At 48.1% G+C, this 24,963-nt stretch overlaps 1 protein-coding gene across 2 annotated transcripts in view; it reads left to right on the top strand.

Annotated features, from left to right (window-relative positions):
- The window catches only part of LOC121551624 (H(+)/Cl(-) exchange transporter 7-like), a 46,654-nt gene that overhangs the window by 5,713 nt on the left and 15,978 nt on the right, over nt 1-24,963 (top strand). For both annotated transcript variants that reach the window (XM_045219980.1, XM_041864329.2), the window contains 12 exons: nt 4,214-4,279; nt 5,374-5,439; nt 5,602-5,734; nt 11,562-11,671; nt 14,035-14,115; nt 14,228-14,290; nt 17,565-17,648; nt 18,141-18,234; nt 18,600-18,664; nt 19,141-19,257; nt 21,127-21,181; nt 21,754-21,814. In XM_045219980.1, the coding sequence (XP_045075915.1) occupies nt 4,214-4,279; nt 5,374-5,439; nt 5,602-5,734; nt 11,562-11,671; nt 14,035-14,115; nt 14,228-14,290; nt 17,565-17,648; nt 18,141-18,234; nt 18,600-18,664; nt 19,141-19,257; nt 21,127-21,181; nt 21,754-21,814 (995 nt within the window). The remainder of the gene's footprint in view (nt 1-4,213; nt 4,280-5,373; nt 5,440-5,601; nt 5,735-11,561; nt 11,672-14,034; nt 14,116-14,227; nt 14,291-17,564; nt 17,649-18,140; nt 18,235-18,599; nt 18,665-19,140; nt 19,258-21,126; nt 21,182-21,753; nt 21,815-24,963) is intronic.

Genomic DNA, 24,963 nt, shown 5'->3' with positions numbered 1-24,963 from the left:
GTGTTCCACTGTTGTCCCATCCTACAGCGGTGGTCTGTGTTCCACTGTTGTCCCATCCTACAGCGGTGGTCTGTGTTCCACTGTTGTCCCATCCTACAGCGGTGGTCTGTGTTCCACTGTGGTCCCATCCTACAGCGGTGGTCTGTGTTCCACTGTTGTCCCATCCTACAGCGGTGGTCTGTGTTCCACTGTGGTCCCATCCTACAGCGGTGGTCTGTGTTCCACTGTGGTCCCATCCTACAGCGGTGGTCTGTGTTCCACTGTGGTCCCATCCTACAGCGGTGGTCTGTGTTCCACTGCAGTAGTGCACTACATTTGATCACTGCCCTATGGAACCGGGTCTGCAGTAGTTATTCTGCATTGATCCATAATGGTGTTATTCTGCATTGATCCATAATGGTGTTATTCTGCATTGATCTACAATGGTGTTATTCTGTATTGATCTACAATGGTGTTATTCTGCATTGATCCACAATGGTGTTATTCTGCATTGATCCACAATGGTGTTATTCTGCATTGATCTACAATGGTGTTATTCTGTATTGATCTACAATGGTGTTATTCTGCATTGATCCACAGTGGTGTTATTCTGCATTGATCCACAATGGTGTTATTCTGCATTGATCTACAATGGTGTTATTCTGCATTGATCTACAATGGTGTTATTCTGTATTGATCTACAATGGTGTTATTCTGCATTGATCCACAATGGTGTTATTCTGCATTGATCCATAATGGTGTTATTCTGCATTGATCTACAATGGTGTTATTCTGTATTGATCTACAATGGTGTTATTCTGCATTGATCCACAATGGTGTTATTCTGCATTGATCCACAATGGTGTTATTCTGCATTGATCTACAATGGTGTTATTCTGCATTGATCTACAATGGTGTTATTCTGCATTGATCTACAATGGTGTTATTCTGCATTGATCCATAATGGTGTTATTCTGCATGTACACTAGGGCTGTGTCTCAATAGTCTAAATCTACATATAGGCGGTACGGCCAACTTAATTCCCAAACTCCCTCCCTGTATGGCTCTGCTTCCTCCTATCAAACTCCCTCCCTGTATGGCTCTGCTTCCACCTATCAAACTCCCTCCCTGTATGGCTCTGCTTCCACCTATCAAACTCCCTCCCTGTATGGCTCTGCTTCCACCTATCAAACTCCCTCCCTGTATGGCTCTGCTTCCTCCTATCAAACTCCCTCCCTGTATGGCTCTGCTTCCACCTATCAAACTCCCTCCCTGTATGGCTCTGCTTCCACCTATCAAACTCCCTCCCTGTATGGCTCTGCTTCCACCTATCAAACTCCCCTCCCTGTATGGCTCTGCTTCCACCTATCAAACTCCCTCCCTGTATGGCTCTGCTTCCACCTATCAAACTCCCTCCCTGTATGGCTCTGCTTCCACCTATCAAACTCCCTCCCTGTATGGCTCTGCTTCCACCTATCAAACTCCCTCCCTGTATGGCTCTGCTTCCTCCTATCAAACTCCCCTCCCTGTATGGCTCTGCTTCCACCTATCAAACTCCCTCCCTGTATGGCTCTGCTTCCACCTATCAAACTCCCTCCCTGTATGGCTCTGCTTCCACCTATCAAACTCCCTCCCTGTATGGCTCTGCTTCCACCTATCAAACTCCCTCCCTGTATGGCTCTGCTTCCACCTATCAAACTCCCTACCTGTATGGCTCTGCTTCCACCTATCAAACTCCCTACCTGTATGGCTCTGCTTCCACCTATCAAACTCCCTCCCTGTATGGCTCTGCTTCCACCTATCAAACTCCCTCCCTGTATGGCTCTGCTTCCTCCTATCAAACTCCCTCCCTGTATGGCTCTGCTTCCACCTATCAAACTCCCTCCCTGTATGGCTCTGCTTCCACCTATCAAACTCCCTCCCTGTATGGCTCTGCTTCCACCTATCAAACTCCCTCCCTGTATGGCTCTGCTTCCACCTATCAAACTCCCTCCCTGTATGGCTCTGCTTCCACCTATCAAACTCCCCTCCCTGTATGGCTCTGCTTCCACCTATCAAACTCCCCTCCCTGTATGGCTCTGCTTCCACCTATCAAACTCCCTCCCTGTATGGCTCTGCTTCCACCTATCAAACTCCCTCCCTGTATGGCTCTGCTTCCACCTATCAAACTCCCTCCCTGTATGGCTCTGCTTCCACCTATCAAACTCCCTCCCTGTATGGCTCTGCTTCCACCTATCAAACTCCCTCCCTGTATGGCTCTGCTTCCACCTATCAAACTCCTCCCTGTATGGCTCTGCTTCCACCTATCAAACTCCCTCCCTGTATGGCTCTGCTTCCACCTATCAAACTCCCTCCCTGTATGGCTCTGCTTCCACCTATCAAACTCCCTCCCTGTATGGCTCTGCTTCCACCTATCAAACTCCCCCTCCCTGTATGGCTCTGCTTCCACCTATCAAACTCCCTCCCTGTATGGCTCTGCTTCCACCTATCAAACTCCCCTCCCTGTATGGCTCTGCTCCCACCTATCAAACTCCCTCCCTGTATGGCTCTGCTTCCACCTATCAAACTCCCTCCCTGTATGGCTCTGCTTCCTCCTATCAAACTCCCTCCCTGTATGGCTCTGCTTCCACCTATCAAACTCCCTCCCTGTATGGCTCTGCTTCCACCTATCAAACCCTCCCTGTATGGCTCTGCTTCCACCTATCAAACTCCCTCCCTGTATGGCTCTGCTTCCTCCTATCAAACTCCCTCCCTGTATGGCTCTGCTTCCACCTATCAAACTCCCTCCCTGTGGCTCTGCTTCCACCTATCAAACTCCCTCCCTGTATGGCTCTGCTTCCACCTATCAAACTCCCTCCCTGTATGGCTCTGCTTCCACCTATCAAACTCCCTCCCTGTATGGCTCTGCTTCCACCTATCAAACTCCCTCCCTGTATGGCTCTGCTTCCACCTATCAAACTCCCTACCTGTATGGCTCTGCTTCCACCTATCAAACTCCCTCCCTGTATGGCTCTGCTTCCTCTCCTATCAAACTCCCTCCCTGTATGGCTCTGCTTCCACCTATCAAACTCCCTCCCTGTATGGCTCTGCTTCCACCTATCAAACTCCCCTCCCTGTATGGCTCTGCTTCCACCTATCAAACTCCCTCCCTGTATGGCTCTGCTTCCACCTATCAAACTCCCTCCCTGTGTGCCTCGCTTCCCACCTATCAAACTCCCTCCCTGTATGGCTCTGCTTCCACCTATCAAACTCCCTCCCTGTATGGCTCTGCTTCCACCTATCAAACTCCCTCCCTGTTGGCTCTGCTTCCACCTATCAAACTCCCTCCCTGTATGGCTCTGCTTCCACCTATCAAACTCCCTCCCTGTATGGCTCTGCTTCCACCTATCAAACTCCCTCCCCTGTATGGCTCTGCTTCCACCTATCAAACTCCCTCCCTGTATGGCTCTGCTTCCTCCTATCAAACTCCCCTCCCTGTATGGCTCTGCTTCCACCTATCAAACTCCCTCCCTGTATGGCTCTGCTTCCACCTATCAAACTCCCTCCCTGTATGGCTCTGCTTCCACATATCAAACTCCCTCCCTGTATGGCTCTGCTTCCTCCTATCAAACTCCCTCCCTGTATGGCTCTGCTTCCACCTATCAAACTCCCTCCCTGTATGGCTCTGCCTCCTCCTATCAAACTCCCTCCCTGTATGGCTCTGCCTCCTCCTATCAAACTCCCTCCCTGTATGGCTCTGCTTCCACCTATCAAACTCCCTCCCTGTATGGCTCTGCTTCCACCTATCAAACTCCCTCCCTGTATGGCTCTGCTTCCTCCTATCAAACTCCCTCCCTGTATGGCTCTGCTTCCACCTATCAAACTCCCTCCCTGTATGGCTCTGCTTCCACCTATCAAACTCCCTCCCTGTATGGCTCTGCTTCCACCTATCAAACTCCCTCCCTGTATGGCTCTGCTTCCACCTATCAAACTCCCTCCCTGTATGGCTCTGCTTCCACCTATCAAACTCCCTCCCTGTATGGCTCTGCTTCCACCTATCAAACTCCCTCCCTGTATGGCTCTGCTTCCACCTATCAAACTCCCTCCCTGTATGGCTCTGCTTCCTCCTATCCTGTGTTCTTCCAGATACTATGTGAAGGGGACTAGACAAGGAGAGGGGGTGAAGAAGCACTATTGAGATGCCCCCCTTGGGCCTGTTTTAATACTTAACCAATGCATCCTTCCCCTCCTTCAGGACCCAGTGAGGGGCTGCCCCAAGGAGATCCCTCACAACGAGAAGCTGCTGTCACTCAAATATGAGGTAAACCCTTGGGTCTGCCGTCTCCAGGCCCTTGGACCTAGTCTGAATGGTGTTCAACGTAGCTAATCAAAATCAAACAAAGTTCTATAAATAGAGTAACACAATGTTTATCATATTCATATGCTGACCCTGTCTGTCATACAAATGATTTCCAAAACATGAGTGCTATCTTTACATGAAATCTGTTTGTTTAGCTGTTACTGTATCAAGAGTCCAAAGTCATCTCAGGTTTACCACATCTCTATAGATAGGTGTTTTCTTCAATGAGCAGTATAGCTTGTTTACAGTAAATCATCTCTATAGATAGGTGTTTTCTTCAATGAGCAGTATAGCTTGTTTACAGTAAATCATCTCTATAGATAGGTGTTTTCTTCAATGAGCAGTATAGCTTGTTTACAGTAAATCATCTCTATAGATAGGTGTTTTCTTCAATGAGCAGTATAGCTTGTTTACAGTAAATCATCTCTATAGATAGGTGTTTTCTTCAATGAGCAGTATAGCTTGTTTACAGTAAATCATCTCTATAGATAGGTGTTTTCTTCAATGAGCAGTATAGCTTGTTTACAGTAAATCATCTCTATAGATAGGTGTTTTCTTCAATGAGCAGTATAGCTTGTTTACAGTAAATCATCTCTATAGATAGGTGTTTTCTTCAATGAGCAGTATAGCTTGTTTACAGTAAATCATCTCTATAGATAGGTGTTTTCTTCAATGAGCAGTATAGCTTGTTTACAGTAAATCATCTCTATAGATAGGTGTTTTCTTCAATGAGCAGTATAGCTTGTTTACAGTAAATCATCTCTATAGATAGGTGTTTTCTTCAATGAGCAGTATAGATTGTGTACAGTAAATCATCTCTATAGATAGGTGTTTTCTTCAATGAGCAGTATAGATTGTGTACAGTAAATCATCTCCATAGATAGTTGTTTTCTTCAATGAGCAGTATAGCTTGTTTACAGTAAATCATCTCAATAGATCGTTGTTTTCTTCAATGAGCAGTATAGCTTGTTTACAGTAAATCATCTCTATAGATAGTTGTTTTCTTCAATGAGCAGTATAGATTGTGTACAGTAAATCGTGTGTGTGTGTTTCAGAGTCTGGACTATGACAACAGTGAGAACCAGCTGTTTCTGGAGGAGGAGAGACGGATGAGCTTCATAGTGAGTAGAGAACCCCACCCCCACCACCCCCACCACCCCCCTCCACCCCCCACCACCCCCCACCACCCCCCACCACCCCCCTCCACCCCCCTCCACCCCATCCCCACACACTGACAGACGTCTCCTCTCTCTCTCTCCCCTCCTTCCCCCTCTCCTCCTCAGGGGTTCAAGTGTTTGGAGATCAGTCGGTGGGTGGTCTGTGGTCTGATTGGGTTCCTGACTGGACTCATCGCCTGTTGCATAGATATCGCTGTGGAAAACCTGGCTGGGGTCAAGTACTTCGTTGTCAAACAGAGTATCCTTCCACTCACTGACCCAGTCACAGAACTGTCATATCCTTCCACTGACTAACCCCATCACAGAACTGTCATATCCTTCCACACACTGACCCCATCACAGAACTGTCATATCGTTCCACACACTGACCCCAATCACAGAACTGTCATATCCTTCCACACACTGACCCCATCACAGAACTGTCATATCCTTCCGCACACTGACCCCATCACAGAACTGTCATATCCTTCCACGCACTGACCCCAATCACAGAACTGTCATATCCTTCCACACACTGACCCCAATCACAGAACTGTCATATCCTTCCACACACTGACCCCATCACAGAACTCTCATATCCTTCCACACACTGACCCCATCACAGAACTCTCATATCCTTCCACAAACTGACCCCATCACAGAACTCTCATATCCTTCCACGCACTGACCCCATCACAGAACTCTCATATCCTTCCACGCACTGACCCCATCACAGAACTCTCATATCCTTCCACACACTGACCCCAATCACAGAACTCTCATATCCTTCCACACACTGACCCCATCACAGAACTCTCATATCCTTCCACGCACTGACCCCATCACAGAACTCTCATATCCTTCCACGCACTGACCCCATCACAGAACTCTCATATCCTTCCACACACTGACCCACAGTTCAGAAGGTGTTCCAAACTCTTAACTGTCATGTCAACTATTGTCTGTGTAGAAAAGATGATGTGATTGTGCACATTCTACAGCGGTGGTCTGTGTTCCACTGTGGTCCCATCCTACAGCGGTGGTCTGTGTTCCACTGTGGTCCCATCCTACAGCGGTGGTCTGTGTTCCACTGTTGTCCCATCCTACAGCGGTGGTCTGTGTTCCACTGTTGTCCCATCCTACAGCGGTCGTCTGTGTTCCACTGTGGTCCCATCCTACAGCGGTGGTCTGTGTTCCACTGTTGTCCCATCCTACAGCGGTGGTCTGTGTTCCACTGTGGTCCCATCCTACAGCGGTGGTCTGTGTTCCACTGTTGTCCCATCCTACAGCGGTGGTCTGTGTTCCACTGTTGTCCCATCCTACAGCGGTGGTCTGTGTTCCACTGTTGTCCCATCCTACAGCGGTGGTCTGTGTTCCACTGTTGTCCCATCCTACAGCGGTGGTCTGTGTTCCACTGTTGTCCCATCCTACAGCGGTGGTCTGTGTTCCACTGTGGTCCCATCCTACAGCGGTGGTCTGTGTTCCACTGTGGTCCCATCCTACAGCGGTGGTCTGTGTTCCACTGTGGTCCCATCCTACAGCGGTGGTCTGTGTTCCACTGTTGTCCCATCCTGCAGCGGTGGTCTGTGTTCCACTGTGGTCCCATCCTGCAGCGGTGGTCTGTGTTCCACTGTGGTCCCATCCTACAGCGGTGGTCTGTGTTCCACTGTGGTCCCATCCTACAGCGGTGGTCTGTGTTCCACTGTGGTCCCATCCTACAGCGGTGGTCTGTGTTCCACTGTGGTCCCATCCTACAGCGGTGGTCTGTGTTCCACTGTGGTCCCATCCTACAGCGGTGGTCTGTGTTCCACTGTGGTCCCATCCTACAGCGGTGGTCTGTGTTCCACTGTGGTCCCATCCTACAGCGGTGGTTTGTGTTCCACTGTGGTCCCATCCTACAGCGGTGGTCTGTGTTCCACTGTTGTCCCATCCTACAGCGGTGGTCTGTGTTCCACTGTTGTCCCATCCTACAGCGGTGGTCTGTGTTCCACTGTTGTCCCATTCTACAGCGGTGGTCTGTGTTCCACTGTGGTCCCATCCTACAGCGGTGGTCTGTGTTCCACTGTTGTCCCATCCTACAGCGGTGGTCTGTGTTCCACTGTTGTCCCATCCTACAGCGGTGGTCTGTGTTCCACTGTTGTCCCATCCTACAGCGGTGGTCTGTGTTCCACTGTTGTCCCATCCTACAGCGGTGGTCTGTGTTCCACTGTGGTCCCATCCTACAGCGGTGGTCTGTGTTCCACTGTGGTCCCATGCTACAGCGGTGGTCTGTGTTCCACTGTGGTCCCATGCTACAGCGGTGGTCTGTGTTCCACTGTGGTCCCATCCTACAGCGGTGGTCTGTGTTCCACTGTGGTCCCATCCTACAGCGGTGGTCTGTGTTCGACTGTGGTCCCATCCTACAGCGGTGGTCTGTGTACCACTTTGGTCCCATCCTACAGCGGTGGTCTGTGTTCCACGAGAGACTAGCCTTCCTCTCACTCACCAACAGGTCAGTCATGTCCAGTTTAGTTTCTGAAATCCCAGATCATGTTGGATTTTCTTGGCCAATTCCGGGAGGGCACTCTTCAGACAGACCACTCTCCCAACAAATCAAGAGTTTGGGTAGGCAGAGTTTAAAAATAATCCCCTCGAAAACATGACAGAGGTGGACACACAATGTCAAGGCAGATAGCTAGGCTAATTTTAGCCACAGCCAGCCAGTGGTTGTTAGCTTGTAACGCTAACTTCATAGTGCATGTAAACTACTCACCGCAAAATACACTCATTTGAAAATATTCTCAGTGTGCTCCATCTAGCTAGCTTACAGGTTTGTTTACGGCGGGTCTCTGGATGGATTTCCAGGCGCCCAACTCCGCCCTTTTCTCTCTGCCAAACTGGCATTGGTCTAAGTACAGGCTTGTAATGCTGGAACATTGGTGCATTGTGGGAGTCAATCCCTAGAGAGACCAGGTCCAGTTCAGTGTTGTCTTTGTTCAGCCATTGACATTTTGTCTCAAAATGAGTTTAGGAATATTGTGGATTCAGAGCTATCAATCTAATGGAACTCGGAGGGTTTTCTTTAATGGAAGCTTCTCTAATGTCAAACATGTAGGGTGTGGTGTACCGCAGGGCAGCTCTCTAGGCCCTGTACTCTTTTCTATTTTTACCAATGACCTGGCATTAAACAAAGCATGTGTGTCCATGTATGCTGATGATCAGCATCAGAAACCACAGCTAATGAAGTCACTGAAACCCTTAACAAAGAGTTAGTCTGTTTTGGAATGGGTGGCCAGTAATAAACTGGTCCTGAACATCTCTAAAACTAAGAGCATTGTATTTGGTACAAATCATTCCCTATGTTCTAAGACCTCAGCTGAATCTGGTAACGAATGGTGTGGCTGTTGAACAAGTTGAGGAGACTAAATTACTTGGCGTTACCTTAGATTGTAAACTGTCATGGTCAAAACATATCGATTCAGTGGTTGTAAAGATGGGGAGAGGTATGTCTGTAATAAAGAGATGCTCTGCTTTTTTGACTCCACACTCCACAAAGCAAGTCCTGCAGGCTCTAGTTTTGTCTTGATTATTGTCCAGTGATATGGTCAAGTGCTGCGAAGAAAGACCTAGTTAAGCTGCAGCTGGCCCAGAACAGAGCAGGACCTAGTTAAGCTGCAGCTGGCCCAGAACAGAGCAGGACCTAGTTAAGCTGCAGCTGGCCCAGAACAGAGCAGGACCTAGTTAAGCTGCAGCTGGCCCAGAACAGAGCAGGACCTAGTTAAGCTGCAGCTGGCCCAGAACAGAGCAGGACCTAGTTAAGCTGCAGCTGGCCCAGAACAGAGCAGGACCTAGTTAAGCTGCAGCTGGCCCAGAACAGAGCAGGACCTAGATAAGCTGCAGCTGGCCCAGAACAGAGCAGGACCTAGTTAAGCTGCAGCTGGCCCAGAACAGAGCAGGACCTAGTTAAGCTGCAGCTGGCCCAGAACAGAGCAGGACCTAGTTAAGCTGCAGCTGGCCCAGAACAGAGCGGCACGTCTTGCTCTTCATTGTAATCAGAGGGCTGATATTAATACTATGCATGCCAGTCTCTCTTGGCTAATAGTTGAGGAGAGACTGACTGCATCACTTCTTCTTTTTATAAGAAACATTGTGTTGGAAATTCCAAATTGTTTGCATAGTCAACTTACACACAGCACTGACACACACACACTTACCCAACCAGACATGCCACAAGGGGTAATTTCCCAGTACCCAGGTCCAGAACAAATTCAAGGAAACGTACAGTATTATACAGAGCCATGAGTGCATGGAACTCCCTTCCACCTTATATAGAGCAAATGAACAGCAAACCTGGTTTAAAAAAAAACAAATAAATCAATACCTCATGGCACAATGCCTCTCCCCCATGTGACCTACTTGTGTGTATGTACTGACATGTACAGTGCATTCGGAAAGTATTCAGACCCCTTGACTTTTTCCACATTTTGTTACGTTACAGCCTTATTCTAAAATTGATTAAATTAAAAACAATCTACACACAATACCCCATAATGACAAAGCGATAACAGGTTTGCAAATGTATTACAAATAAAAAAAAGTATACCTTATTTACATAAGTATTCAGACCCTTTGATATGAGACTCGAAATTGAGCTCATGTGCATCCTGTTTCCATTGATCATCCTTGAGATGTTTCTACAACTTGATTGGAGTCCACCTGTGGTAAATTCAATTGATTGGACATGATTTGGAAAGGCACACATCTGTCTATATAAGGTCTCACAGTTGACAGTGCATGTCAGAGCAAAAACCAAGCCATGAAGGTCGAAGGAATTGTCCGTAGAGCTTCGAGACAAGATTGTGTCGAGGCACAGATCTGGGGAAGGGTACCAAAACATTTCTGCAGCATTGAAGGTCCCCAAGAACACAGTGGCCTTCATCATTCTTAAATGGAAGAAGTTTGGAACCACCAAGACTCTTCCTAGAGCTGGCCGCCCGGCCAAACTGAGCAATCGGGGGAGAAGGGTCTTGGTCAGGGAGGTGACAAAGGCACCTAAAGGACTCTGACCATTAGAAACCAGATTCTCTGGTCCGATGAAACCAATATTGAACTCTTTGGCCTGAATGCCAAGTGTCACGTCTGGAGGAAACCTGGCACCATCCCTACGGTGAAGCATGGTGGTGGCAGCATCATGCTGTGGGGATGTTTTTCAGCGGCAGGGACTGGGAGACTAGTCAGGATCGAGGGAAAGATGAACAGAGCAAAGTACAGAGAGATCCTTGATGAAAATCTGCTCCAGAGCTCTCAGGACCTCAGACTGGGGCGAAGGTTCACCTTCCAAGACCTTGCAGGAGTGGCTTCGGGAAAAGTCTCTGAATGTCCTTGAGTGGCCCAGAGCCTTGTCTTGAACCCGATCGAACATCTCTGGAGAGACCTGAAAGTAGCTGTGCAGCGACGCTCCCCATCCAACCTGACAGCGCTTGAGAGGATCTGCAGAGAAGAATGGGAGAAACTCCCCAAATACAGGTGTGCCAAGCTTGTAGCGTCATACCCAAGAAGACTCAAGGCTGTAATTGCTGCCAAAGGGTCTGAATACTTATGTAAATAAGGTCAGTTTAATTTTTTCATACATTTGCAAAAATTTCTGTTTTTGATTTGTCATTATGGGGTATTGTGTGTAGATTGATGAGGGGGAAAAAAAACAATTTTATCCATTTTAGAAGAAGGCTATATCGTAACAAAATGTAGAAAAAAAGTCAAAGGGTCTGAATACTTTCCAAATGCACTGTATATGTAACTGATAGCTGCACACACACTACATGTTAATGTTTTTAAATGGATGGAAATTGTAAAGTATTTATCATTATGCTGGACCTCAGTAATCCTAGTTGTCGCCATTGGCGTCGGCTAATGGGATCCTAATAAATATCTAATCAATACCTCATTGATCTGGATGCTGCCAATCATCCCCACCTAATTTAGATATTTAGCCCTTCAGACAGAAGGTCATGAAGCCATAGAGGTGGTTGGTCGGAGAGGACTGGACCTTGCAGCGTGGTGGTGTGTGATTGGTTGTTACCGGTCCTTGACCTCTGCCCCCCTCCCAGACATCGAGAAGTTTACGGAGGTGGGCGGTCTCTCCATCTCGCTCATCCTCTGGGCTGTACTTAACTCTGCCTTCGTCATGGTGGGGGCTGTTATAGTGGCGTTTTTCGAGGTAAGAGGGAGACGTGTGTTTGTGGCCTTGTTTTGAGGTAAGTGCTCAAGGTGTGAGATATAACCAGTCAAACTGTCCTGTCTAGCCAGGAGATCTGAAACTAACAGACCAGGGACGTAAACAGCTGTAGTAAACAGACCAGGGAAGTAAACAGCTGTAGTAAACAGACCAGGGAAGTAAACAGCTGTAGTAAACAGACCAGGGAAGTAAACAGCTGTAGTAAACAGACCAGGGAAGTAAACAGCTGTAGTAAACAGACCAGGGAAGTAAACAGCTGTAGTAAACAGACCAGGGACGTAAACAGCTGTAGTAAACAGACCAGGGACGTAAACAGCTGTAGTAAACAGACCAGGGAAGTAAACAGCTATAGTAACTGTATTAGTTGAAATTAACAGACCAGGTGGACACTTTTTTTAGCATGTATTAATATATAATACATAACGTATATAATTTAGCAGACACATTTATCCAAGCCACTTACAGTCATGTGTGCATACATCGTTATGGTGGTTACGCCACTTCCTCTGTTGGCACTGGGGTGGTGAACCACCATGTTACTGTGTGATCACGCTCTCCGTAGCCGATGTGAGTAAGACCTTTAACAAGGTCAACATTCACAAGTCCGCAGGCCCAGACGGATTACCAGGACGTGTACTCCCAGCATGCACTAACCAACTGGCAAGTGTCTTCACTGACATTTTCAACCTCTCCCTGTCTGAGTCTGTAATACCAACATGTTTCAAGCAGACCACCATAGCCCCTGTACCCAAGAACACTAAGGTAACCTGCCTAAATGACTACCGACCCGTAGCACTCACGTCTGTAGCCATGAAGTGCTTTGAAAGGCTGGTTATGGCTCACATCAACACCATTATCCCAGAAACCCTAGACCCACTCGAATTTGCATACCGCCCCAACGAAATCACAGATGATGCAATCTCTATTGCGCTCCACACTGCCCTTTCACACCTGGACATTTTACATTTTTTACATTTACGTCATTTAGCAGACGCTCTTATCCAGAGCGACTTACAAATTGGTGCATTCACCTTATAGCCAGTGGGATAACCACTTTACAATTTTTTTTAATTTATTTTTTGGTGGGGTAAGGGGGGGGGTTAGAAGGAACACCTACGTGAGAATGCTGTTCATTGACTACAGCTCAGCGTTCAACACCATAGTGCCCACAAAGCTCATCACTAAGCTAAGGACCCTGGGACTAAACACCTCCCTCTGCAACTGAATCCTGGACTTCCTGTCCCGCTGCCCCCAGGTGGTAAGGGTAGGTAACAACACATCCGCCACGCTGATTCTCAACACGTGGGCCCCTCAGGGGTGCGTGCTCAGTCCCCTCCTGTACTCCCTGTTTACTCATGACTGCATGGCCAGGCACGACTCAAACACCATCATTAAGTTTGCCGATGACACAACAGTGGTAGGCCTGATCACCGACTACGACGAGACAGCCTATAGGGAGGAGGTCGGAGACCTGGCCGTGTGGTGCCAGGATAACAACCTCTCCCTCAACGTGACCAAGACAAAGGAGATTATTGTGGACTACAGGAAAAAGAAGAGGACTGAGCATGCCCCCATTCTCATCGACGGGGCTGTAGTGGAACAGGTTGAGAGCTTCAAGTTCCTTGGTGTCCACATCACTAACATGGTCCAAGCACACCAAGACAGTCGTGAAGAGGGCACGACAAAACCTATTCCCCCTAAGGAGACTGAAAAGATTTGGCATGGGTCCTCAGATCCTCAAAAAGTTCTACAGCTGCATCATCGAGAGCATCCTGACTAGCTGCATCACCGCCTGGTATGGCAACTGCTCGGCCTCCGACCGCAAGGCGCTACAGAGGGTAGTGCGTAAGGCCCAGTACATCACTGGGGCCAAGCTTCCTGCCGTCCAGGACCTCTATACCAGGCAGTGTCAGAGGAAGGGACCAGCCACCCTAGTCATAGACTGTTCTCTCTGCTACCGCACGGCAAGCGGTACCGGATCGCCAAGTCTAGGTCCAAGAGGCTTCTAAACAGCTTCTACCCCCAAGCCTTAAGACTGCTGAACATCTAATCAAACCCTTGCCTTCCTCTGTTGGCACTAGGGTGGGTGAACCCCGTGTAGCTCAGTTGGTAGAGCATGGCGCTTGCAACGCCAGGGTTGTGGGTTCGTTTCCCACGGGGGGCCAGTATGAAAAAATGAATGCGCTCACTAACTGTAAGTCGCTCTGGATAAGAGCGTCTGCTAAATGACTAAAATGTAAACCACCATGTTACTCTACAGTCTCATAGTTATCTGACTGGAACTAACATCTCTCTCCTCCCTTCCCCATCTCTCCTTTATCTCTCCGCCTCCTCCCTTCCCTCAGCCAGGAGCAGCAGGAAGTGGTATACCTCAGATAAAGTGTTACCTGAACGGGGTGAAGATACCTCGCGTGGTACGACTCAAGGTACACACAGTCAAACTGATCACTGGGTGCTTGGAGACAAAATATTATATATAGGTCAGGGGTCACAGTGTGTTGATTTGATTTTTCTGTTGATCTCGTGTGTGTCCTGCAGACCCTAGTGGTGAAGGTGTTTGGTGTGATCTGCTCTGTCGCCGGAGGACTCGCTGTCGGAAAGGTAAACGCTAGGGATGTGTGTGCATGTGTGTATGAGTGTGTGTGTGTGTGTGTGAGTGTGTGTGTGTGTGTGTGTGAGTGTTCATTGTCTTGTGGAGATTAGGGCTGTGACCGTCATGGAATTTTGGATGATGGTAATTGGACCGTGGTCACCGTAAAACCGTTCAAATAGCAACAACAACAAAAAAACTCATGTTCTCCTGTCCTCCGCTCCTGACTGCATGTGTTGCCATAGAAACAGAATGAATAGAACGGGTCCTCATTCAAGTCAATGAATTGTTACGTTCCCCGGCTAAAAAAAAAAAAATGTCGCTCAAACAGAAGGGGAAACTAACAAAGAGTCACTGACAACAACCAAAAACTAAACAGGTGGGGTTTTAGGAGGGGTTCTGAAAGACACCCATGGGGGTGTCCAAAGAATGTTTGCTAGCAACAACAACTGGGACCTAAAAGACACCCACCATGAGCGTGTGTGTGTGTGTGTGTGTGTGTGTGTGTGTGTGTGTGTGTGTGTGTGTAACGTGTTCTCTCTCCCTGTGTGTGTAGATCTTTTAGTATTTCTGTAGACACAGAGAAGAGGGACTTTGTATTCCACTACATTTGCCAGGAACAGGCAAACCAAATGAAAAGCCAGACCAAACTTAAAGACAGGAAGCAAACCAAAAGCTGGAGCAAAGTGAAATCAGGAGGATCAGATAAAGGTTGTTTCTCAAGTAGAGAGAGAGACAACTAAATATGAAAATAGCACCTGGGCCAGCACAGGTGAAACACCTTCCCACTAATGAGATGGCAACCATCACAGGTGTAACACATTCTGACTAACGAGGTGACACCAATCGGTGCGCCCCACGTGCTAATGTCCAACCTCAAAATATAAATGGAAAATCCAAAGCCTTTAACTTATAGTATAATGGATGGACTGGTGGCCATTGCGAGGGTACCCATGGGAGCAAAGCAGGAAGTAAAATATGTGGCGTGATTTGTTGATTCAACTGATATTACAAAAAATACATTCCATTGCATGAGCCACATCACTTAACATCATTTGAATGGACATTCTACATTACCATGGAAATTATTGCATCACAATACCAGACAGCCATTGTGAGTGTACCCATGAGTTGACCAGTCAAATTGCCAGGGATAGAGCTTCCAAGCCTGTTCTCTTCATTATATTTCTATGTATGCTGCTGCATTGTGGGGGGTGTTGCCTAGGCAACCGAAGACCCGTTTGCTATTTTCTTGTTGCAGCAAGGAGCAACAAAGTTTCATTATGTTGTTAAGAGTCCATGTTACCGTAGAAACGGACTCGACCACACAAATTCCCTGCCGTCCCACCTCCAGTCAGCTGTTTGTTCCACAGTTATTTTATATAACATAACGGTCTTCATCCATAACCCTGTGTGGGTGTGTATCTGACGCCCTGTGTGGGTGTGTGTATCTGACGCCCTGTGTGGGTGTGTGTATATGACGCCCTGTGTGGGTGTGTGTATCTGACGCCCTGTGTGGGTGTGTGTATCTGACGCCCTGTGTGGGTGTGTGTATCTGACGCCCTGTGTGGGTGTGTGTATATGACGCCCTGTGTGGGTGTGTGTATCTGACGCCCTGTGTGGGTGTGTGTATCTGACGCCCTGTGTGGGTGTGTGTATCTGACGCCCTGTGTGGGTGTGTATCTGACGCCCTGTGTGGGTGTGTGTATATGACGCCCTGTGTGGGTGTGTGTATATGACGCCCTGTGTGGGTGTGTGTATATGACGCCCTGTGTGGGTGTGTGTATATGACGCCCTGTGTGGGTGTGTGTATATGACGCCCTGTGTGGGTGTGTGTATCTGACGCCCTGTGTGGGTGTGTGTATATGACGCCCTGTGTGGGTGTGTATCTGACGCCCTGTGTGGGTGTGTATCTGACGCCCTGTGTGGGTGTGTGTATCTGACGCCCTGTGTGGGTGTGTATCTGACGCCCTGTGTGGGTGTGTGTATCTGACGCCCTGTGTGGGTGTGTGTATCTGAGGCCCTGTGTGGGTGTGTATATGACGCCCTGTGTGGGTGTGTGTATATGACGCCCTGTGTGGGTGTGTGTATCCGACGCCCTGTGTGGGTGTGTGTATATGACGCCCTGTGTGGGTGTGTATCTGACGCCCTGTGTGGGTGTGTGTATATGACGCCCTGTGTGGGTGTGTGTATCTGACGCCCTGTGTGGGTGTGTATCTGACGCCCTGTGTGGGTGTGTATCTGACGCCCTGTGTGGGTGTGTGTATCTGATGCCCTGTGTGGGTGTGTGTATCTGACGCCCTGTGTGGGTGTGTATCTGACGCCCTGTGTGGGTGTGTATCTGACGCCCTGTGTGGGTGTGTATCTGACGCCCTGTGTGGGTGTGTGTATATGACGCCCTGTGTGGGTGTGTGTATATGACGCCCTGTGTGGGTGTGTGTATATGACGCCCTGTGTGGGTGTGTGTATATGACGCCCTGTGTGGGTGTGTGTATATGACGCCCTGTGTGGGTGTGTGTATATGACGCCCTGTGTGGGTGTGTATCTGACGCCCTGTGTGGGTGTGTGTATATGACGCCCTGTGTGGGTGTGTATCTGACGCCCTGTGTGGGTGTGTATCTGACGCCCTGTGTGGGTGTGTATCTGACGCCCTGTGTGGGTGTGTGTATCTGATGCCCTGTGTGGGTGTGTATATGACGCCCTGTGTGGGTGTGTGTATCTGACGCCCTGTGTGGGTGTGTGTATCCGACGCCCTGTGTGGGTGTGTGTATCTGACGCCCTGTGTGGGTGTGTGTATCTGATGCCCTGTGTGGGTGTGTGTATCTGACGCCCTGTGTGGGTGTGTGTATCCGACGCCCTGTGTGGGTGTGTGTATCTGACGCCCTGTGTGGGTGTGTGTATCTGACGCCCTGTGTGGGTGTGTGTATCCGACGCCCTGTGTATCTGTATCTGACGCCCTGTGTGGGTGTGTATCTGACGCCCTGTGTATCTGTATCTGACGCCCTGTGTGGGTGTGTGTATCTGACGCCCTGTGTGGGTGTGTGTATATGACGCCCTGTGTGGGTGTGTGTATATGACGCCCTGTGTGGGTGTGTGTATATGACGCCCTGTGTGGGTGTGTGTATATGACGCCCTGTGTATCTGTATCTGACGCCCTGTGTGGGTGTGTGTATATGACGCCCTGTGTGGGTGTGTGTATATGACGCCCTGTGTGGGTGTGTGTATCTGACGCCCTGTGTGGGTGTGTATCTGACGGCCTCTGTCTCCCTACCCATAATCCCGTAGGAAGGTCCCATGATCCACTCTGGTGCAGTGGTGGCAGCAGGAGTCTCCCAGGGACGCAGTACCTCCCTGAAGAAAGACTTCAAGGTAGGAGTGTGTTGTACAGTGTGTTTGTAGCATATTCTCTTTACATGTGTAGGACATATTGTGTAATGTGTGTTGTTGTTATCTAGTGTCTAATGTGCTCTCTCCCTGTGTTGTGTGTGTGTGTGTGTGTCTTAACATGTTATCTCCCTGTGTGTTTGTGTGTGTGTCTTAATATGTTATCTCCCTGTGTGTTTGTGTGTGTGTCTTAACATGTTATCTCCCTGTGTGTTTGTGTGTGTGTCTTAACATGTTATCTCCCTGTGTGTTTGTGTGTGTGTCTTAACATGTTATCTCCCTGTGTGTTTGTGTGTGTGTCTTAATATGTTATCTCCCTGTGTGTTTGTGTGTGTGTCTTAACATGTTATCTCCCTGTGTGTTTGTGTGTGTGTCTTAACATGTTATCTCCCTGTGTGTTTGTGTGTGTGTCTTAATATGTTATCTCCCTGTGTGTTTGTGTGTGTGTCTTAACATGTTATCTCCCTGTGTGTGTAGATCTTTGAGTATTTCCGTAGAGACACAGAGAAGAGGGACTTTGTATCCGCTGGAGCGGCTGCAGGAGTATCTGCTGCTTTTGGAGCACCAGTCGGTACACACACACACACACACACACACACACACACACACACACACACACACACACACACACCTCTCTTCCAACTCAGCACCAACTGCTAAGCATACTATTATAATGAGTTTCTAAATGTTCATCCCAATAAAGTTTTCACCTGTTACTTTCTCTCTCTCTCTCCTTCCTTCCTTCCTTCCTTCCTTCCTTCCTTCCTTCCTTCCTTCCTTCCTTCCTTCCTTCCTTCCTTCCTTCCTTCCTTCCTTCCTTCCTTCCTTCCTTCCTTCCTTCCTTCCTTCCTTCCTTCCTTCCTTCCTTCCTTCCTTCCTTCCTTCCTTCCTTCCTTCCTTCCTTCCTTCCTTCCTTCCTTCCTTACTTCCTTCCAGGTGGTGTGTTGTTCAGTTTAGAGGAGGGGGCTTCTTTCTGGAACCAGATGCTCACATGGAGGATAGTAAGTACAGGACGGGAGAGGAAGAGGAGGGGAGATGAGAGGAATGCTTGGCTCAGTCTGGTGTCTGGAGGAGAGGAAGAGGAGGAAGACTAGGCTCAGTCTGGTGTCTGGAGGAGAGATGAGAGGAATGCTTGGCTCAGTCTGGTGTCTGGAGGGGAGGAGGAGAGGAATGCTTGGCTCAGTCTGGTGTCTGGAGGAGAGATGAGAGGAATGCTTGGCTCAGTCTGGTGTCTGGAGGAGAGATGAGAGGAATGCTTGGCTCAGTCTGGTGTCTGGAGGGGAGGAAGAGGAGGAGAAATGAGAGGAAGGCTTGGCTCAGTCTGGTGTCTGGAGGGGAGATGAGTGGAAGGCTCAGTCTGGTGTCTGGAGGAGAGGAAGAGAGATGTTGGGTTCTCTCTTTCCTTTATCAGGTGAAGCTTAATGCCCTCTATCTGTTCCTTCTCTCTGTCTCTCTCTCTCTCCCCCTTCCCCTCCAGTTCTTTGCGTCCATGATCTCAACGTTCACTCTGAATTTCTTCCTGTCCATCTACAATAAGAAACCTGGAGAGCTCTCCAGCCCTGGTCTTATTAACTTCGGACGCTTCGAGAGTGAGGTGAGGCCCTGTGTGTGTGTCAGTGAGGTGAGGCCCTGTGTGTCTGTCTCTGTCAGTGAGGTGAGGCCCTGTGTGTCTGTCTCTGTCAGTGAGGTGAGGCCCTGTGTGTCTGTCTCTGTCAGTGAGGTGAGGCCCTGTGTGTCTGTCTCTGTCAGTGAGGTGAGGCCCTGTGTGTCTGTCTCTGGCAGTGAGGTGAGGCCCTGTGTGTCTGTCTCTGTCAGTGAGGTGAGGCCCTGTGTGTCTGTCTCTGGCAGTGAGGTGAGGCCCTGTGTGTCTGTCTCTGGCAGTGAGGTGAGGCCCTGTGTGTCTGTCTCTGGCAGTGAGGTGAGGCCCTGTGTGTCTGTCTCTGTCAGTGAGGTGAGGCCCTGTGTGTCTGTCTCTGTCAGTGAGGTGAGGCCCTGTGTGTCTGTCTCTGTCAGTGAGGCCCTGTGTGTCTGTCTCTGTCAGTGAGGTGAGGCCCTGTGTGTCTGTCTCTGTCAGTGAGGTGAGGCCCTGTGTGTCTGTCTCTGTCAGTGAGGTGAGGCCCTGTGTGTCTGTCTCTGGCAGTGAGGTGAGGCCCTGTGTGTCTGTCTCTGGCAGTGAGGTGAGGCCCTGTGTGTCTGTCTCTGTCAGTGAGGTGAGGCCCTGTGTGTCTGTCTCTGTCAGTGAGGTGAGGCCCTGTGTGTCTGTCTCTGTCAGTGAGGTGAGGCCCTGTGTGTCTGTCTCTGTCAGTGAGGCCCTGTGTGTCTGTCTCTGGCAGTGAGGTGAGGCCCTGTGTGTCTGTCTCTGTCAGTGAGGTGAGGCCCTGTGTCTGTCTCTGTCAGTGAGGTGAGGCCCTGTGTCTGTCTCTGTCAGTGAGGTGAGGCCCTGTGTGTCTGTCTCTGGCAGTGAGGTGAGGCCCTGTGTGTCTGTCTCTGGCAGTGAGGTGAGGCCCTGTGTGTCTGTCTCTGTCAGTGAGGTGAGGCCCTGTGTGTCTGTCTCTGTCAGTGAGGTGAGGCCCTGTGTGTCTGTCTCTGTCAGTGAGGTGAGGCCCTGTGTGTCTGTCTCTGTCAGTGAGGTGAGGCCCTGTGTGTCTGTCTCTGGCAGTGAGGTGAGGCCCTGTGTGTCTGTCTCTGGCAGTGAGGTGAGGCCCTGTGTCTGTCTCTGGCAGTGAGGTGAGGCCCTGTGTGTCTGTCTCTGGCAGTGAGGTGAGGCCCTGTGTGTCTGTCTCTGTCAGTGAGGTGAGGCCCTGTGTGTCTGTCTCTGTCAGTGAGGTGAGGCCCTGTGTGTCTGTCTCTGTCAGTGAGGTGAGGCCCTGTGTGTCTGTCTCTGTCAGTGAGGCCCTGTGTGTCTGTCTCTGTCAGTGAGGTGAGGCCCTGTGTGTCTGTCTCTGTCAGTGAGGTGAGGCCCTGTGTGTCTGTCTCTGGCAGTGAGGTGAGGCCCTGTGTGTCTGTCTCTGGCAGTGAGGTGAGGCCCTGTGTGTCTGTCTCTGTCAGTGAGGTGAGGCCCTGTGTCTGTCTCTGTCAGTGAGGTGAGGCCCTGTGTCTGTCTCTGTCAGTGAGGTGAGGCCCTGTGTGTCTGTCTCTGTCAGTGAGGTGAGGCCCTGTGTGTCTGTCTCTGGCAGTGAGGTGAGGCCCTGTGTGTCTGTCTCTGGCAGTGAGGTGAGGCCCTGTGTGTCTGTCTCTGTCAGTGAGGTGAGGCCCTGTGTGTCTGTCTCTGGCAGTGAGGTGAGGCCCTGTGTGTCTGTCTCTGTCAGTGAGGTGAGGCCCTGTGTGTCTGTCTCTGTCAGTGAGGTGAGGCCCTGTGTGTCTGTCTCTCTCAGTGAGGTGAGGCCCTGTGTGTGTGTGTGTCTCTGTCAGTGTGTTAAGTGTGTGTCTAGTCCTAAGCCCTGTGTTATCTCTCTGTCTACAGAGTGTGGCCTACAACATCTATGAGATTCCCTTGTTCATCGTTATGGGGGCTATAGGTAAGAATACACTTCTACTCTGCTTCTGTTGTTTTATAGCCCTGTGGTTGGTCCTTCCTCTACGGTAGGGTTTAGAATTACCTTCACACAAGTGACATGAAAAAGGCAGAGGCTGGTGTTGTATTGAATCATATATGTGGTTGTCTTAACTACCTTACTTACTCATATATGTGGTTGTCATAGCTACCATAGTTACTCATACAGTATATGTGGTTTTCATAGCTACCTTAGTTACTCATGTGGTTGTCATAACTACCTTAGTTGAATGCACTTCACTGTAAGGCCCAATCCCCAATGGACCCCTACACCCTATGCACTTGTGGAGATCTGAGGGGATCTGACCGGTGTAAGTAATATGGTAATAGCTCCATCTTCTCTTCTGATAGGCTAGGTGAATGTTTAAACCATATTGCTTCTACCAATCAAATCCTCTCAGATCTCCACAAGTGCATGGGGCTTAGGGGTCCATTTGGGATTGGCCCTAAGTCTCTATGGATAAGAGTGTCTGCTAAATGACCAAAATGTACATGTTATATGTTGATTGATGTCTTTCTATATGTCCATCTAAACAGGTGGATTGCTAGGAGCACTGTTCAATATCCTCAACTACTGGTTGACTATATTCAGGATCAGGTAACTGTTCAATATCCTCCACTACTGGTTGACTATATTCAGGATCAGGTAACTGTTCAATATCCTCCACTACTGGTTGACTATATTCAGGATCAGGTAACTGTTCAATATCCTCCACTACTGGTTGACTATATTCAGGATCAGGTAACTGTTCAATATCCCCCACTACTGGTTGACTATATTCAGGATCAGGTAACTGTTCAATATCCTCCACTACTGGCTGACTATATTCAGGATCAGGTAACTGTTCAATATCCTCCACTACTGGTTGACTATATTCAGGATCAGGTAACTGTTCAATATCCTCCACTACTGGTTGACTATATTCAGGATCAGGTAACTGTTCAATATCCTCCACTACTGGCTGACTATATTCAGGATCAGGTAACTGTTCAATATCCTCCACTACTGGCTGACTATATTCAGGATCAGGTAACTGTTCAATATCCCCCACTACTGGTTGACTATATTCAGGATCAGGTAACTGTTCAATATCCCCCACTACTGGTTGACTATATTCAGGATCAGGTAACTGTTCAATATCCTCCACTACTGGCTGACTATATTCAGGATCAGGTAACTGTTCAATATCCTCCACTACTGGCTGACTATATTCAGGATCAGGTAACTGTTCAATATCCTCCACTACTGGTTGACTATATTCAGGATCAGGTAACTGTTCAATATCCCCCACTCCTGGTTGACTATATTCAGGATCAGGTAACTGTTCAATATCCTCCACTACTGGTTGACTATATTCAGGATCAGGTAACTGTTCAATATCCCCCACTACTGGTTGACTATATTCAGGATCAGGTAACTGTTCAATATCCTCCACTACTGGTTGACTATATTCAGGATCAGGTAACTGTTCAATATCCCCCACTACTGGTTGACTATATTCAGGATCAGGTAACTGTTCAATATCCTCAACTACTGGTTGACTATATTCAGGGATCAGGTAACTGTTCAATATCCTCCACTACTGGTTGACTATATTCAGGATCAGGTAACTGTTCAATATCCTCCACTACTGGTTGACTATATTCAGGATCAGGTAACTGTTCAATATCCTCCACTACTGGTTGACTATATTCAGGATCAGGTAACTGTTCAATATCCTCAACTACTGGTTGACTATATTCAGGATCAGGTAACTGTTCAATATCCTCAACTACTGGTTGACTATATTCAGGATCAGGTAACTGTTCAATATCCCCCACTCCTGGTTGACTATATTCAGGATCAGGTAACTGTTCAATATCCTCCACTACTGGTTGACTATATTCAGGATCAGGTAACTGTTCAATATCCTCAACTACTGGTTGACTATATTCAGGATCAGGTAACTGTTCAATATCCCCCACTACTGGTTGACTATATTCAGGATCAGGTAACTGTTCAATATCCTCCACTACTGGCTGACTATATTCAGGATCAGGTAACTGTTCAATATCCCCCACTACTGGTTGACTATATTCAGGATCAGGTAACTGTTCAATATCCCCCACTACTGGTTGACTATATTCAGGATCAGGTAACTGTTCAATATCCTCCACTACTGGCTGACTATATTCAGGATCAGGTAACTGTTCAATATCCTCCACTACTGGCTGACTATATTCAGGATCAGGTAACTGTTCAATATCCTCCACTACTGGTTGACTATATTCAGGATCAGGTAACTGTTCAATATCCCCCACTCCTGGTTGACTATATTCAGGATCAGGTAACTGTTCAATATCCTCCACTACTGGTTGACTATATTCAGGATCAGGTAACTGTTCAATATCCCCCACTACTGGTTGACTATATTCAGGATCAGGTAACTGTTCAATATCCTCCACTACTGGTTGACTATATTCAGGATCAGGTAACTGTTCAATATCCCCCACTACTGGTTGACTATATTCAGGATCAGGTAACTGTTCAATATCCCCCACTACTGGTTGACTATATTCAGGATCAGGTAACTGTTCAATATCCTCCACTACTGGTTGACTATATTCAGGATCAGGTAACTGTTCAATATCCCCCACTCCTGGTTGACTATATTCAGGATCAGGTAACTGTTCAATATCCTCCACTACTGGTTGACTATATTCAGGATCAGGTAACTGTTCAATATCCTCCACTACTGGTTGACTATATTCAGGATCAGGTAACTGTTCAATATCCTCAACTACTGGTTGACTATATTCAGGATCAGGTAACTGTTCAATATCCCCCACTACTGGTTGACTATATTCAGGATCAGGTAACTGTTCAATATCCTCCACTACTGGTTGACTATATTCAGGATCAGGTAACTGTTCAATATCCTCCACTACTGGTTGACTATATTCAGGATCAGGTAACTGTTCAATATCCCCCACTACTGGTTGACTATATTCAGGATCAGGTAACTGTTCAATATCCTCAACTACTGGTTGACTATATTCAGGATCAGGTAACTGTTCAATATCCTCCACTACTGGTTGACTATATTCAGGATCAGGTAACTGTTCAATATCCCCCACTCCTGGTTGACTATATTCAGGATCAGGTAACTGTTCAATATCCTCCACTACTGGTTGACTATATTCAGGATCAGGTAACTGTTCAATATCCTCCACTACTGGTTGACTATATTCAGGATCAGGTAACTGTTCAATATCCTCAACTACTGGTTGACTATATTCAGGATCAGGTAACTGTTCAATATCCTCAACTACTGGTTGACTATATTCAGGATCAGGTAACTGTTCAATATCCCCCACTCCTGGTTGACTATATTCAGGATCAGGTAACTGTTCAATATCCTCCACTACTGGTTGACTATATTCAGGATCAGGTAACTGTTCAATATCCTCAACTACTGGTTGACTATATTCAGGATCAGGTAACTGTTCAATATCCCCCACTACTGGTTGACTATATTCAGGATCAGGTAACTGTTCAATATCCTCCACTACTGGTTGACTATATTCAGGATCAGGTAACTGTTCAATATCCTCAACTACTGGTTGACTATATTCAGGATCAGGTAACTGTTCAATATCCCCCACTACTGGTTGACTATATTCAGGATCAGGTAACTGTTCAATATCCTCCACTACTGGTTGACTATATTCAGGATCAGGTAACTGTTCAATATCCTCCACTACTGG

Source organism: Coregonus clupeaformis, unplaced genomic scaffold, assembly GCF_020615455.1.
Source record: "Coregonus clupeaformis isolate EN_2021a unplaced genomic scaffold, ASM2061545v1 scaf2954, whole genome shotgun sequence".
Taxonomy (NCBI): Eukaryota; Metazoa; Chordata; class Actinopteri; order Salmoniformes; family Salmonidae; genus Coregonus; species Coregonus clupeaformis.
The sequence above is the reverse complement of the archived record's forward strand: the minus strand, read 5'-3'. Positions and strand labels throughout refer to the sequence as shown.